The sequence below is a fragment of the Gobius niger genome (genome assembly GCF_951799975.1).
Source record: "Gobius niger genome assembly, chromosome: 9".
Lineage (NCBI taxonomy): Eukaryota > Metazoa > Chordata > Actinopteri > Gobiiformes > Gobiidae > Gobius > Gobius niger.
In genome coordinates this window covers 26,869,138-26,884,232 of record NC_136860.1, presented here as the reverse complement: position 1 = coordinate 26,884,232, position 15,095 = coordinate 26,869,138, and the positions used below count along the sequence as shown (strand labels likewise).

Sequence of the window (15,095 nt, the reverse complement as noted above, 5' to 3'; positions counted from 1 at the left end):
TCAGTGTTTATACACACACTGGACATTTTAATCCACTGTGTGTTACTTATTCTATAACACACAAGACAAATTTTAAGAATTACAGATGTTCACATATTGCCATTTCGTATTTATTTGAGCCAAACTGTTTGAGATACAGTATATTAATCATTGTTGTCGTCTTTATCATATTTGACTTTATTATTAATGTTTTATCTTCTTTATGTATGCCCTTATAGCCTTATAGTTTTAAATTTTTTATAGTCTATTTTTTTTATCTTCTAAACAAATAAGGCTTCCTAAATTTTGAAAATCTTAACCATAACCTTTTTTCCTTGAAGCCCCCCTGCACATGCTGTAGTCGAGCCGTCTCGCGTGCTGTAATCATATTTGATGATTTTAGGCCATTTATTTTGCTCAAATATAATTTATGACCTGACCCTCTGACCAGGCAAAGCTCTTGCAATCTCAGGCGCCCCCCAGTTTGGGAACCACTGGTCTAGTGTAGCATTACCTGACCCTTAGAGGAATTTATTAAAACTATAATCTGTGACACCAGCACGAGATCCACAATGAGGGGGGATTGTGAGGTCCAGTTCAGGAACTGCACCTTTGCACAGAACGTTCCCTCTGTCAAGGGATGCACAAACTGGAATGCACTGCCCATAGCGGTCAGGGACAGCGCCACCTTTGTTTCATTTAAGGAACAACTTAAGCAATGGCTACTTGGTAACCAGAGTGGTCATCACTAGGACTTGCGTTAGACACCTTAAGAGTGTAGCATCCTGTACTAAATTAGAACAAAGCACTTAAAACATTATCCTACCTCACCTACCTCAAGTATACGACTCTCCCCTGTACACTGTGTTATGTTGTTTTGTGTATTTACTGCATTGTAATTCTTCTGTAACTGTTTTGATTGTTTTTTCTGACTTGTACGTTTTGTTTTGTCCTTTGTGACGTTTCATCTATGTTATGTATTTCTTGTGACATGTACTGTATGTCTCTGTGTACCTGCTGCCCCTATCCCATGGGACCCTGGATGGAAACTAACCTTGAGCTAAATCCAAGTGTATTTATAGCTCATGCTGTTCATTAATACATGCTGTCCCATTCAAATAAATACATCTAAATTCTGCGTTATACGTTTTATGTTGCACGATTGTAGCGAGAAAAATCCTAGTGTGTGAACCTGTTCTCAAACAATGACAATGACAACAATGACTATTCTGATTCTGATTCTAGAGCTTACCATAAAATGAATGAAAGGCAAAACCTTGCAGCAATTAAGTTATGTAAGTAACTTTATTTAAGTGAAGTTTGGTGTCGATATTTTTGCATAAATACTTTGAGGTGTTGCAGAGACAAAAGGCATGTGTTTCTTTATGTACAAGTGAGTTCATTATTGTAACATTTGACAGGATATGTTGTCAAAAATATGTACGTCTCCTAGCATGATTGCCCAAGTCATATTTAGAATAAAGATGAATTTGACAGGAGTTTTGTCTTTGTTGTAACTAGCCTCGGCAATTACACTAGGAGGATGCCAATATGTGAAACTAAACAAGCAGGATATTACATAAAACATGCTCCAATAATACACACATGACGAGCTGTTGTAGTAAAGTAAATAAGAGAATATATACACAACATAAAATACTATATCAATGCTTTTCAGCCATATGAAATAAAACATTTTTTACTGTCCATCTTCTCATTGAAATACATGACTATTTTGACTTAATAAATACTACAATTGTGAAATAAGGCAAGCTTGTGAAGAAAGTGTAAAGTCAAAGGCACAGGTTAATATGACAGAAAAAAGCTCGTTCCTACTTTGCGAGTGAAATGTGTGACCTTTTTTTAAGCATTTAAATATCATGCAAATGATATGATGATCTAGACGCACATCTTTGGCTTTGATTGATTGATTTACTTTCTATTTTCGTGCAACAGTTTCAGACAACTTCTTCAGCCTTTTCTTGAGCTCCAGAGGGAATTTCTCGTAGCACTTCTTACAGACTGGCTTCATGTCAAACTCCACAAACTTGTTCCTGCAAAAAACAGACCACACGGATGTTAACATACAGGACAATGTTAAAAATGCTGAACCCGAACACTGATTTAATATTATCAAGATTTATTTTGGTATTTTAAGGAATTTCTTTATGTTTTTGTTTTTTTCTATTTCCATATACACACAGTGGGTGTAGAGTTCAGGAATGTGATGTCATACCGCTAAGCATTATGGGATTCGCAGCAATTGTAAACTAATGGAGATTTTAAAAGTTAAAATACTGGAGTTATTGTTCACATTAAAACACTTGGAGACCACAGTGTGTTAGATGTATTTACCAGCAGTCACTCAGCAGCTAATAAGAGTTGTTCCACGGCTTTTTTCCTTCACTTTTTATGCTGTTTTTAGCTAATGTTATTTATTGGAAATGTATGCTAACTGCTGCAAAGATGGCGGATTTCCATGGTAACTGTGGAATTTCCCAAACCCTATTCTTAGATCTACCGTCTGGCTTATCTTTTTTTCTTTCTTCTCAAAAACATTTCTGTATTTTTAAAGTTTTAATGTGGGGCAGGTTTTCTCAATCTTAAGACACCAGGGACAACAACTAAAACTTTCAAGTATGTTAGATAATTATGATCAGTGATGCATGTGACTATACAGGGCCTAAATTGGGTAAGCTAGGTCTAAAATAGGAATAAATCATCCCTTAAATGAGTTCTAAATAATGACTCACCAAAAAATGAAAAAAAAAATTGGTACAACTTGAAATAAAACTAGAGCTGCTGAGTACCATGAGTAGCAGTAGCGCTGCTTGAGAAGCACTGAAAAAATACATGGGATTTTTGTATGAGACTGAGGTGTAATCAAATTGAATAATTAAAAAAGATCTTTCTGAGCCACTGTATGATTGTCAATAGAACAAATGCACGTGTTGCAGCAGAGCTGCGACTGGAAAGCAGTCGGAAGCGATTAAGGCTTTTCCCTCTGAAGCCAGACAGACTCAGAAATGAAAGGGGAGGGGGGAAATCACACAAAGCCCTCATTTTCTTACAGAGATTTCCCTGTAGCCCAGCGCTAATCTGCATTTCCTGTTTGTACTGCGGAGGTTACCAGAGTAAATGGCTAATCTGCACTCGCTGAAGCATTAAGAAGTTAGGTCGCCAAGTTTTAATCACGATGTTAACCCACTGTAAGAGTGAGACGAGCATTCCAACTGTGTAACAAACTTGTTGCTTTGAAAATATGAATCAAATGTATGAGATATTGTGTAAAATTATAATCACAAAGTAAAGGTAGCACGTCTGAAAGAACTGTAACTGTTATGATGTTTAGGTTCTGGGTCCAAAGTGATGAAGTATGAGAACCGTTGTCGTAACAATTAAGAATTTAAATCTTTTATCTTTTATACGGCCAGAGGTTTGCAAATGGTGCTTAAAAAGGAACGTGTCTACAATCTTTCAGTCTGTTTGGAAAATTGTCCTTCACATTTGCCAAGCCACACTGCCTTATGTATGACACCTTATCAGACCTCAAAAACATAAACTGGTTGGAATCAGGATGGAAGGATTCAAGATTGTAATATACAGTACATTTTCTCCTATTGAAAGAAAATATATGTTACACCAAAGAACTGTATGTGAAATATTTACAGCACAGATAGAATCAGAAAGGTAGAGGTGACAGGGACTGACCAAAGAGCAGCAGCAGCAGTGAGGAAGAAAGAAAGAGCAGTTCACAAACACATCGGTATCAACGGTTTCTTCTTCTTGTCTTTTGCCTCTTTGGCGTCACGCTCGCGCTTGGCCAGTCGCCGCCTCATGTCGTCTGGCAGCCGCTCGTAGCAGTGTTTGCAAACCGGCTTAAGATCCACCTCCACAAACTTATCCCTGACAAGAGCAGGGAGAGCAGAGAGACAAGGAAAACCAGACAGAAACAGGCAGAGAAAAATGATAAACAAGCGCGACAGAACAGAGCAGAGGGCAGGAACAGCAGTGAGCTCAAAGTAGAGGATGAAATCAGCAAGTTTCTGAGCTTAATATACTCGATCAGGTGTGTGCGCTAATATATCACCTGTCTGATCGTGTCTCTTATGTTTACTTACTTGAGAGTGAGCTTGGTGTTGCAGGTGGAGCAGGCAAAGCAGTTCACACACCAGGCCTTGTTCAGGGCAGACACCACTGAATGTCAAAGAAAAACAACGCAAATGCTGTGATTAAACAGGATTTACTGGCAGAAAAAATCAGTATGTAGATCTACGGTGACATCTAGTGGTTGTATTGTAGACTATTTCTAGCCAACAGTGAGTGAAGAAATATTTCTGTAAAGTTCAATGTCAATAGTAAGGTTCCAATAGTATAATATAGTAACAGTAATAGTTTTGGAATCGGGACCCAAAAGTGGGTCGTGGAACCGTTTTCAGTGAGTCGCAAACCTTTCCCAGAAAACATTTATTTTAACATGAACAGAAAAAGCATAGAATCACTATTGAGTCTGTTAAAATGTTATTGAGTTCAATGAATGTTCTTGAGCCATCTTCTGTATTCTGTAGTTGAAGTGTAGAACGTTTCGTCTCTCATCCAAAAGGCTTTGTCAGCGACACTAAAGATGAGCAGACTAGATATAGACCACTGGGAGAAGTTTAGCTTGGCAAAGTCCCTCCCCTCTATTAAACGGCTACACTACTCTCATCTGTGAGTAAACACCTTTGCAGTTCGAAGTCTATGTAGTTCTAAGTCCCTAATGACCCAACTCACACCTGAGTTTCGGCCTGAATGACCCTCCTCCCAGCTGATCACTGCCTGAATCAATACGAGCGATCGCGATGTCGTCACATCCAGGGGGCCGTGGTAGGCATTCTATGTTTTAAAAAAGAATCCTATGATCGGCTAAAGACAATGTTCATAAACAGGGCAAATCTTCTCTTGCGCTGTAACAGATCTATCATTGTATAAAACCGTGTTAGAGGTCTGGATGCATCAGCTGTTGCCTACCATTCACCAAAACATCCGGCGAAAATTGCGGAAGTCAATAATAACAGCGATCGCTCGCATGGTAACCTGCCTATTGATCTCAGCCTATGAAATCTCAGACCTCTCTTTCTGTTCATGGGGGGAATTTTGTCTCTTCACAAAAATTGCTTCTTGTACTCCCCTTTCAAACCAACGTTTTTCTTTAGCTAACATTTTAACCTCCCTGTGAGAGAGGTGGAGGTGGATTCATGTGTTTTAAGAAAATGTATTCAAATAAAAGTTCTCACCATCTCCTTCAATTACACGGTTGCAGTGATAGCAAACATCTCCAAACAGCTGACAGCGACAAGAAAAAAAAATGAATGGGGTAAGACATAGCAAGATAACCTTAATTACATATCAAATAATCAATTGAATCAAACAAATTATATTCTTCATCAGCCATAAAATACTCATAACATGCACAGAAGCCATGCAAATGTGCAAGTCTCTGATAACTTACACTTTACACTGATTTTACAAGATTTGAGCACTAGGTGGAGACATAACATACAGTATATTATTCCCTCAACAACAGCCATTCAGAGCATCTATATCAGGGGTGTCCAAACTTTTTCCATGGGGGGCCGCATACTGAAGCGTACACAGGGTGAAGGGCCATAGATCGGTGGTTAGTGCCGCAAAACCTTTGACTAGCAGAGGTTTAAATTGCGCCCCACACCTTTATTTATGCTCAAAACCTTCATGCAAGCTCTGTCTCACAGTAAAAGGTTAGTTGTTAGGTTAGAATTGTGTAGAATTATTACATTAATAATAAAAAGGACTATCTCTGATGATGTGTCCCGATTCAGCAAGAAGGCAGAGGGCCACCAAAAATTGGTCTGAGGGCCGCATTTGGCCCCCGGGCTGCACTTTGGATACCCCTGATCTATATAGAATACCCCCCATAAACACGCATTCTCTTAAGATTTACACAAAGTAAGCTAGGAAATCATGGTCATTGTCATACATTATACTCTGAACTTACCTTTCAGACAAATGTATTGTAAATGTGTAGCAGTTACACTCATTCAATAACATTTTTAAACATTTACCAGTGAACTAAACATGTATATTCTTTTTTTTTTTACCCCCAGATCACCTTGTTGCGACTCTTTTTGAGCTTGTTACCTGGTTGTAGTGGGTCTCACAGTAGGCCAGTCCTTTGCGCTCATAGTGACGGTGTCCCAGGAAAGGTTTCTCACACTTAGCACACACAAAATGCTGCAAAACAAACAAGAACAAGCGCCCAAAGCCAAGCACTTAAGATCAGCACAGCCAGCAAACCACCTGCATTAGACAATATGAGTCACATTCTGGCACCTGGTATAAAACATGGTGCAAATGTTGAGTTCAATTTCCAGATTAACGTCTAAGTATTAGTGTGACCCACATACTCAGGGAGGCCGGGCAGGTATTGGGGCAGAAGCCACGATGCAGCAGATCAAGACCACTTCCGGTTGTCCTCACCATATCAAAGTGTTTCTCACAATAGGCGCGGCCACCTCGTTCATAAAACGGGTGTCCCTGAAACGGCCGCTCGCAAATAGTGCACACATGATGCTGAGCACAGAGGAAGGAGGGACAGGAGGGACGGGACAGCACAGATGTGAAGGAAAAAGTAGAACATAGGAAAAAGGAGATATGGAGGGTAAAAGCAACAGAGAACAAGAATCAGAAAGAAGCTATGAAGAAAGAAGTGGTCAATAGAAAGAAGAAACAAACGCTCATTGACTTACAGGAGATGTATTTTGCTAAGTACAGGTCTATATAATGAAACACATGTGGATTCAGCACACACAAACCAAGGTATTACATTTTGAATTCATCTTTGTATTCTAAAAAAAAAAGTATTTTACGTTAAATGCGGGGTTTGTAAACTATAATCTGTCAAAATAACAAATTAAAGGCCCTAAATCTGCTTTTAAATTTTGCTGATTCTTGTAGTTTCCATTACCGTGGTAGTATTGATAACTGAAAGTCGTGAACTGTGCTTATCACTATGAAGAATTTTCTAATATTGAAAATGCATTTGGAAAGTTAAGAATGAGTTTGAACCACAACTAACCATCTAAACATATAAGTAAGAAGGACTGTCTTACTTTTCTGTTTGTACACCAAAATAAATCAGGTAAAGGGTCTTTAACTATGGTTTATAAAGGAAGAAGCAAGTCAAGTTTAATTCCTTATAATGCCATTTATAAGGCATTATAAGCACTTTGAGGTTTCGCTGAAATGTAAAGTGCAATATAAATAAAATTTATTATTATTATTATTATTATTATTATTATTTTAATGCCCAAATACTGTATTTTAATAATACAAATACCGGGGGGAAAACTGGGCTTATTTAATTTCTTAAGATTAAGAAACATTTCATCGAAACCAAGGAAAGAGAATTAGATAAAATGGGCAAATTCAGCTGAACAATGGTGACACTTTCAGCCAAAACTGCAACTGAACGTTTCAGATCAGAATTTGGGCAGTTTTCATTAACTTAGACACTAAAACATGTTGAGCAAGTTGCTAGTTTTAATCCAATTTAATGCTTTATAATTCTCTGCGGGAACCCTGTTTAACGTACAGTATGTCTCTTTTTCTCACCAAAATCTTGAAAAGACCTGTTTGTCACCTTGATAAAAAAGTATTTAAAAAAAAATCAGCTTTTCAACTTCGCCTCCTGTACAGAATTTTTCTACGTTCCTACCTCCACATGCCACTGTTTGCCCATGGCGTTGACCACGCGGCCCTCGATGGGCCTCCTGCAGGCTCCACAGATCGGGACGCCCATTTTATCGTGACAGGGCAGACAGTACAGCTCCCCCTTCAGCTCGCGGGCATCAGCAGTCAGCTCCTTACTGCACAGACACATGACATATAAATAAGGACAAGTCAAACATTCGTACTATATACTGTATATGTACTGTATGACGGCTTTCAAAGTAAACATCCTCCATAATATTTTGACTGGGATTTCAATTAAAAATCCCATTCATTTTCAAGATAAATTCAAATATCAAAGAGTTTAAAGGCCGAGGAAAAAGGAAGGAAAATACTACTTTTGGAGAATATATTTTAAAGTGTGCGTTTAATGGTCCTGAGTTCCCACATAGCTGATTCCATCGATCATTCTTTTTAAAACAGAACTAAGTAACACATGCCCCTAGAGGCCATAAGCGCCACTGCAGGTGTCATAGCATGTTGCGTTTGTTTTACTCATTAATTGTCTGTGAAATACTGTGAATACTACGCTGACAGAAAAGACAAAGGGGGAGAGGGATATTGTACATCCAGTTACACAATGGAGATCATTTTTTTTCACTCAACTTGGCTGTAAATACTGTTTAAGTGGCGCTAGCTCGCAGTTAGCTTTGCCCGTTCGCCTGTTAGCTGCTTCTTCGTGATTCCATTAGTGTGCATTGGGGCCTCCGACCTGGATTCAGGAAATTTGCAATTGTTGTTTTCTGGCCAGAGACACCAGGGGGAGATGAAAGACCTTCTAATCATCCCATCAACACTTGTATTGCCCCCAGAAGGACTACGAAAAGGATTTATGAAGGTAAACAAGTTGAATGGGCAGGACTGGTTGTACTATATACAGTCCAACAAGAAGAGCATTCAGTTTAAACCTTAGACAGTGAATATCATTATGCAAACGATGCAATGTTTTTAGTCAGGGAAAATGTCAGATTCACCCGCAGTTGGAGCAGTTGAAGTGGTCCGGGTGGTACGGGTCGTTCTTAAAAAGCAGCGGTCGCTCATCGATAATGGCGTGGCACTTCTGACAGATGTATTTCCCCAGGCCCCGAGCTTTCTCCCGGTTGTGGCACGGACGACACAGGTGCCTGAGGGGGAGGAAAGCACAAGAAATCTCAGACAAAAGTTGCAAAAGAATAATTGGATGTCTGATGTTTCCCCGGGACTGACCTGCCAGCATTTTTGACAAACCCCACGTCAGCGAGCACGGCCTGGCAGATGTCGCAGCAGAAACAGTCCGGGTGCCAGCTGTTGTTCATGGCTTTGATCACTCGGCCAATAATGAACTCCCCTGAGAAAATAACCATGATATAAGTTATTATTTCATGATAAACTAATTATAATTTTGTCTGCTGACTACTTTCAATTAGGGCAAGAAAAAACTGCTGAGCTCATGTAAGATTCTGGTGGTTTGTTTTATTTAATTAAATTTATCTATTAATTTATTTGAATTAGGACAGCGCACATTAACCTCTTGACCTCTTAAGTATTTTCTCCAGTTCAGCGTTTCCCAAATCTAAAGGCTTCTTGACTAGAGCTTACAGCCTCTAGGCCAATGTAACTCCTCTTTCTTTTTTCAAGTTTTTTTTCACTTTCTGATCAAGTTTTTGTCATGATTTTGTTGCTTTTTTAATTAAGTTTTTTGTGGATGTTTTGTGGGTTTTTTTGGTCACGTTTCTCTCATTTAATAAACCAAATATTCACAGTTTCATAATTTTATGGGAACAGCTCATAACCGGGATCTCTCCTGTTCTTTCTTGGTCGCTCGTCCAAGGCTTTCATAATTTCTGCACATGCTTGATAAGTCACATTTTTTCTGCTGCTGAACATTTTGAGCAGAATCTGCAAACTGTTCGGTTCATAAAGTAGAGTATGAGGAAAAAAATTAAGTAATTTTCATTGAAATAGCATCATTAGACAAGTCTCTTTGATGCATAAGTAGCTCTCTATCGCTTTTGATACATGAAAGTACCTCCACATGTAAAAAGATTGGAGATCCCTGGCTTATAATGTGTAGTTGATACAAGTGCTTTGGTGTGTTTGGAGTGTGTTTGGTCAAAACATATATGATGCGATTCATTTGCAATTAATTCAAGATTAATGCACTAATTATGTTTTCAATGAATCGTGAGTTAAAGCTTTAAGTTTGACAGCCCTACATAATAGCTAAATTGCATCTGTTGTCCATAGGAAGGTAAAAGATATTTACAGAAGAGAAAACACTCACATATAGACATAGTACATGAGTTACAGTTACAGTAACAGAAGTCAAATACAAGGGCAGACACAGGTCAACATGTTATTCATCTTTTTTAAAGGTGGAGTATTTTCACAGTTCCTGACGGTTTGGGGAAGGATATTTAAATATAATTAGTGAAAAATGTATATTGCGCTTGTCCACTGGGCGTTCCAAGCACTTTATCATCAAGGCACAGTTCACCCACTCAGACACAGACACAGGAGGCAAAGAGACTGAAGCGTCTTTCCCAGGAACACAACAAACTACTGCACTGAAAAAAACTTTTCTCCCTTTAACCTCTTAACCTCCACCTGAACCAAGCACATTTTCTCCAGTTTGGCTTTACCCAAATCTAAAAGTGTAAAAAGAAGCATCAAAAGAGCGCCAAAAAACATGCCAGAAACAACGTGGCAAAAAAGTTACCATCACTGTTGTCGGCCTTAGCTTTCAAATGAGGCATTACACTGTTGCTCTCCAATCGATGCTTTCAGGTTTTTGGGTAAAGGCGACCTGGAGAAAATGCACTCGGTAAGAGGTTAATTTAGCCCATTATTCCAGATCCTTACACAAACCTCTATATTTATCTATATTTGTTAATGGTATAAAGAGAGCATTTTTTGTATTAGTATTTTTAACTGTCAACAAATACAGATACCCACGGATAACTACCCCGTATACTCACCACACTGATGACAGCAGGGCGCAAAGAGCATCTGGAAGTCATGTTCGCAGTATTTTCTTCCTTCAAACTGCAAATACAATATCATCATCATAAATTATTCACAACAAAACACCTCTAGCAGTTTTGTCGTTAATATTGATGAACAAGAGCAGAGTAGAAATGTTTGAAGCTAAAAATTGACTGCGGGTCCCGAGAGCTCGTGGGAGAGAGCCTTAGCCTTGTGAACAAACGGCGAACTGGATTTGGCCCTGGCAGAACTCAATAAGACACGAAAGCCTTTTGTGTTCAGGGGATGTCAATGGACACTGAACCAGTTGCTTGGGCAGTCGAAATAAATCTGTGGTTGGAAAGTCATCCCAGAGCCCTGTCAGCAGACTCGCAGTTAAAGCCTTTTCTAAATCTGGAATCTCACCAAATAACTGTAGTGAAATGTAAATAAAGCTGCCAACTTAACCTTTTTCTTTATCAAAATTAGGGCCAAAATATGTATTATTCAGCAAAAACATAAACATCCAAGTTCTTGATCTTTTCTGTAATAACAAGCAATTTGGAAATGTTGTACTGCAGCGTCATATAGTATTTATGGGGAGTGATTTGATTGATTGAATATTTTATTTCGAGCTACACAACACAGACACAAAAGCAAGGAAAAAATGTAATAAAATAAAAATAAATAAATAACATTCTAGCTTGAAAAGGAGTGGGAAGAAGACAAGCTTATTGACTCCCACCCCCTATTCATATACTTAAATATTAATGTGATTGCAACAATAACAATTTAGTTCTTTAGTTTAGTTCTTATTGTCTTACTAAACAATTAAAGGGACTATACAGAGTTTAAAAATGTTAAAATCAAGCTGTCTAAGGTTCATACTGAATGCTCCTCTTGTTAGACTGTATATAGTACAACCAGTCCTGCCCATTCATTGTCTCCATAGTATTTTTGAGAAAAAAATATATTAAGAGTTTAAAGAAGAACTAAGTAACTTTTTTTTTTACCTTAAAGGGACTGAACAGAGTTTAAAAATGTTAAAATTATGTATTTTCCTCCCCCTACATGTTCCAGCCATGTCCTACTGTGTAGAATGAGCTCAGACCTGTTCACCACAACTGCCTCTAAAATCCTGCACTGTCACTCAAAAAGCTGTTGATTCGGGGTCTGAAGTGCCGTCATGCACGAGCTCAATATAGAAGGTGCAGTTACACATATGACCTGAGGTGGCAGTAGTGAGTATAAAATGGCTAACTTGCATCTAGCCCCTTTAAGTTAAGTTGGTTACATATTTACAACAAATGCAACAATACATTATATTAAGTCAACATTCACAGCATGTTACACTTTATCACAAGTGTTTAATTTTTGTTTCTTGTGCCTGATTTGTTACCATGTTAGTATTACTGTTATTCATCATCATCATCACAACCCATATAGCTTTACTTTGTATCAACGTGCATTAATGATACATAACACACTCATTCAAGCAAAAATGAATAAATGCTTGAATATATTGTATTAATAGACTGATTGATGCTCATGATAACAAGATTAATCTTAATGATGTGTATTAAAAAGGAATGGAGGTTCTTCTTTTTTTCTTTCCTGTGTCGGGACCAGCTGCCAGAGGGGAGCAACACCCGAGCAACCGGACCATCCAGTGTTTGACAGGTGGATTTTCATACATGGCAGAATGTGACTGTGTGTTTACTGCACGTACCTCGTAGAAAAGTCCCTCTGGAAACTGCTGGAAACACTGGGCGCACACAAAGCACTGCTCGTGGTACAGCTCCCCGTTACTGTTGACGATCTTCTCGGCCGGAGCGAAGCCGCTCTTACAGCGCTCGCAGATGGCATTGGCCAGAGCGTTGGCCATGTTACTGCCAAGAAAAAGCACAAGAGAAATCCTTCAATAAAATGACCAGGTCTGGGTACCATTAAAATAATGTTTATACCGGTACTTTGACTTTGACTTTATTTTACAATACCCTTGACACATTGTACTGAATTTAGTACAATGTAATGTGCTCTGTAACAATGTGGGTTAGATACACAATGGAATAATACAATGTATCAAGATACTGTAAAATAAAGTGACACCCTTTGACGATACTTGGTTTTCGATACCGATACCTTTTTTCCGATACCTACACTAAAATCCTTGTCATATAGAATAGAACCATGAAACAGAATAATAATGTTAATTGAAAGCCACGTAGAATTTTACCCAGTAAGTAAAATTGAAATACAAGCATTTATATTATGACAGATATTTTCATCATTGAAAAATACCTCATAAATGTACAAACAAACATGAGCCTTTGCCATGAGCAGCTCAGCTCTCATAAGTCATGACTGTAACTTCAACAGGAGCGGGTACGTCTCCAGCTCGTCTCCATGGAGATGTGACTAAAGGCAGCAGGATTTGAGATTTAAATAGGTTAGGTCCTCATCCAAATCTATTCTTTGATTACCCACTGTAGTAACAGCATTTTCTGTGTTGAGCTGGTCATTAGGAGCATGTTTTGTATTGATGGCAACAGTATAGACCGAAATGTTACGCATTGTGCCTTTAATCCTTTTCTTTCCACTTAATTTCTTTTGCATTTGTAACATTTATTTGAGGTGAAACAACCAAGAAACTTCCTTCAACTACAAAAGGACAGAAAAAACACTTTCCCCCTCCATTCTTAACCAATTTTTTTCAGGTTTCTTCCCAAATTTTCCATATTTTTTTCCAATTTCTAGTATCTGGTATTGTTTAACGTTACCCAACCCTAAAAATGACCAGGGGGACCCACATGAACCACGGTGTGATATGTACGGAGGGGTTTCTTTCAAGTCCCAGCAAGTTCTTCCAGCTCTTCCACTCCTTTCACCCTTTGCCGTCTGGTCCAATAAAACTCATGACTGATCCCAGGTCTTAGTTTGTTCCCCTCTGAGTTAAAAGTATAGCTCAATAGTCAATGGATGTTTGATACATTTTAAACTACATACAGGTCTGTGGTAGTGACCTCTGGGACGACTTGTAAAGTGAATGGATGCCGAGGTCACACCAGGACACACCTAGGGCCAATAATTCCCAAATCTTATTGAAAAAAAGTTTCTCATCTTCTCAAAACATCTGAAAGATTAATCTAAGACCTGGAAGGAAAATGTTGCCGGCCCGTTACAAAGTCTCTCATGTTTTATCTGGCTCTGGGTGGTTTGGGTGTGGAGGGTCATGGAGGTGCAGGAGCAGAGAGAAAACTTACATTCATTTAAACCGACAGTTTTTTATCTGAACAAAACACTATTCAACTAAAAAAGTATGGGAATGATCATCACGGTTTTATTAAATGTGTCAATGCAACCTCCAGTTTGATCAAGAGCTACCTCAAAATGTAATAAACAAGTCTTCAGAAAAAGCTATACCGATGTAAGACTCTTTGTTTTGAAAAATTAGTCCAGCTGTATCAACAATCCATACTCAATCTTTTCCAATCTTTCTCGAGCCATGAGTTAACAATACAAGCTCAGCTCAATTAAATATTATTATGCAGGACTTTGCTTTTGATATCAGCATCTTCCCATGAATTAAAACACATGCAAGTCATTTCAAATTCACCGAAAATTACACAAATAAACACGAAACCGACTGGAGGAAATGTGCTGGGGAAAAAAAGCGGGAAAGGAGAGATAAAACGCTGGAGCCATCTTGTCTTCTGTTCAAAGGTCAAAATACCTCCGTGTCTCGGTAACGCAGACACATATCACCGGACTGTGGGCTCCAGTGAGAGATGCCATCTGTCCAGTCTCCATCACTTAGCAGAGATTCAGCCAGGTCTAAAGCGAATCTAAACCAGGCCAGTATGCTGACAACAAAAGTGGCTCAGAATTGGTCGGCTTATGTATGTATAGCTTGCTTGAGTTAGCGAACACAGGAGGACCTTATACTTCATGTTTCATACATTTTCATAAAGCTCACGCAACATTGGAGTGACTAAACAATAACAGTATGTGCTGTAGGCAAGTGGTTCCCAACCTTTTCCCCTTGTGCATGCTGCATATGCAAGAAGCCGCAATACATCGCAACATCACTAAAGTCTTCTTCTGGCTGAGATCGACACATTTTTTGCAAACCAAAAACAAAAAATGAACAGAAGTTAAAAATGTGCAAACGTTCAGTTCTAGTGAAACATTTCCTAATATAGTCTCGAGACTTCAACCACAGAGTACAGAAGATGACTCAAGAACCTCCAGTGAACACATTTCCTAATATATTTCAATTTGACCCTTGTTTTGATGCTTATTTTGTGTTTTTTGATGACTTATGCTAGCTGAAAAACTTGCTATTTGTGTATATTTGATCGGAACATGTCGCGTTGAAATGGTTTGGTAAAATTTAGCAATAATATCGTTTCGTCAATAGTGTG

At 38.5% G+C, this 15,095-nt stretch overlaps 1 protein-coding gene across 5 annotated transcripts in view; it reads right to left on the bottom strand.

Annotated features, from left to right (window-relative positions):
• Window positions 1-1,316: 1,316 nt before the first annotated feature.
• The window catches only part of LOC306968147 (LIM and senescent cell antigen-like-containing domain protein 1), a 36,372-nt gene continuing 22,593 nt past the window's right edge, over window positions 1,317-15,095 (bottom strand). For 4 of the 5 annotated variants that reach the window (XM_079563458.1, XM_079563459.1, XM_079563457.1 and 1 more), the window contains exons 2-11: window positions 12,401-12,560; window positions 10,686-10,752; window positions 8,935-9,055; window positions 8,703-8,852; window positions 7,715-7,865; window positions 6,139-6,231; window positions 5,256-5,304; window positions 4,101-4,176; window positions 3,681-3,885; window positions 1,924-2,026 (exon numbers count right to left, since the gene is read on the bottom strand). In XM_079563458.1, coding sequence (XP_079419584.1) covers window positions 3,732-3,885; window positions 4,101-4,176; window positions 5,256-5,304; window positions 6,139-6,231; window positions 7,715-7,865; window positions 8,703-8,852; window positions 8,935-9,055; window positions 10,686-10,752; window positions 12,401-12,560 — 1,021 coding nt within the window. In that variant the 3' untranslated portion in view covers window positions 1,924-2,026; window positions 3,681-3,731. Of the gene's footprint in view, window positions 2,034-3,680; window positions 3,886-4,100; window positions 4,177-5,255; window positions 5,305-6,138; window positions 6,232-7,714; window positions 7,866-8,702; window positions 8,853-8,934; window positions 9,056-10,685; window positions 10,753-12,400; window positions 12,561-15,095 lie in introns of all 5 variants that reach the window. The other variant, XM_079563456.1, reaches the window with a different exon arrangement.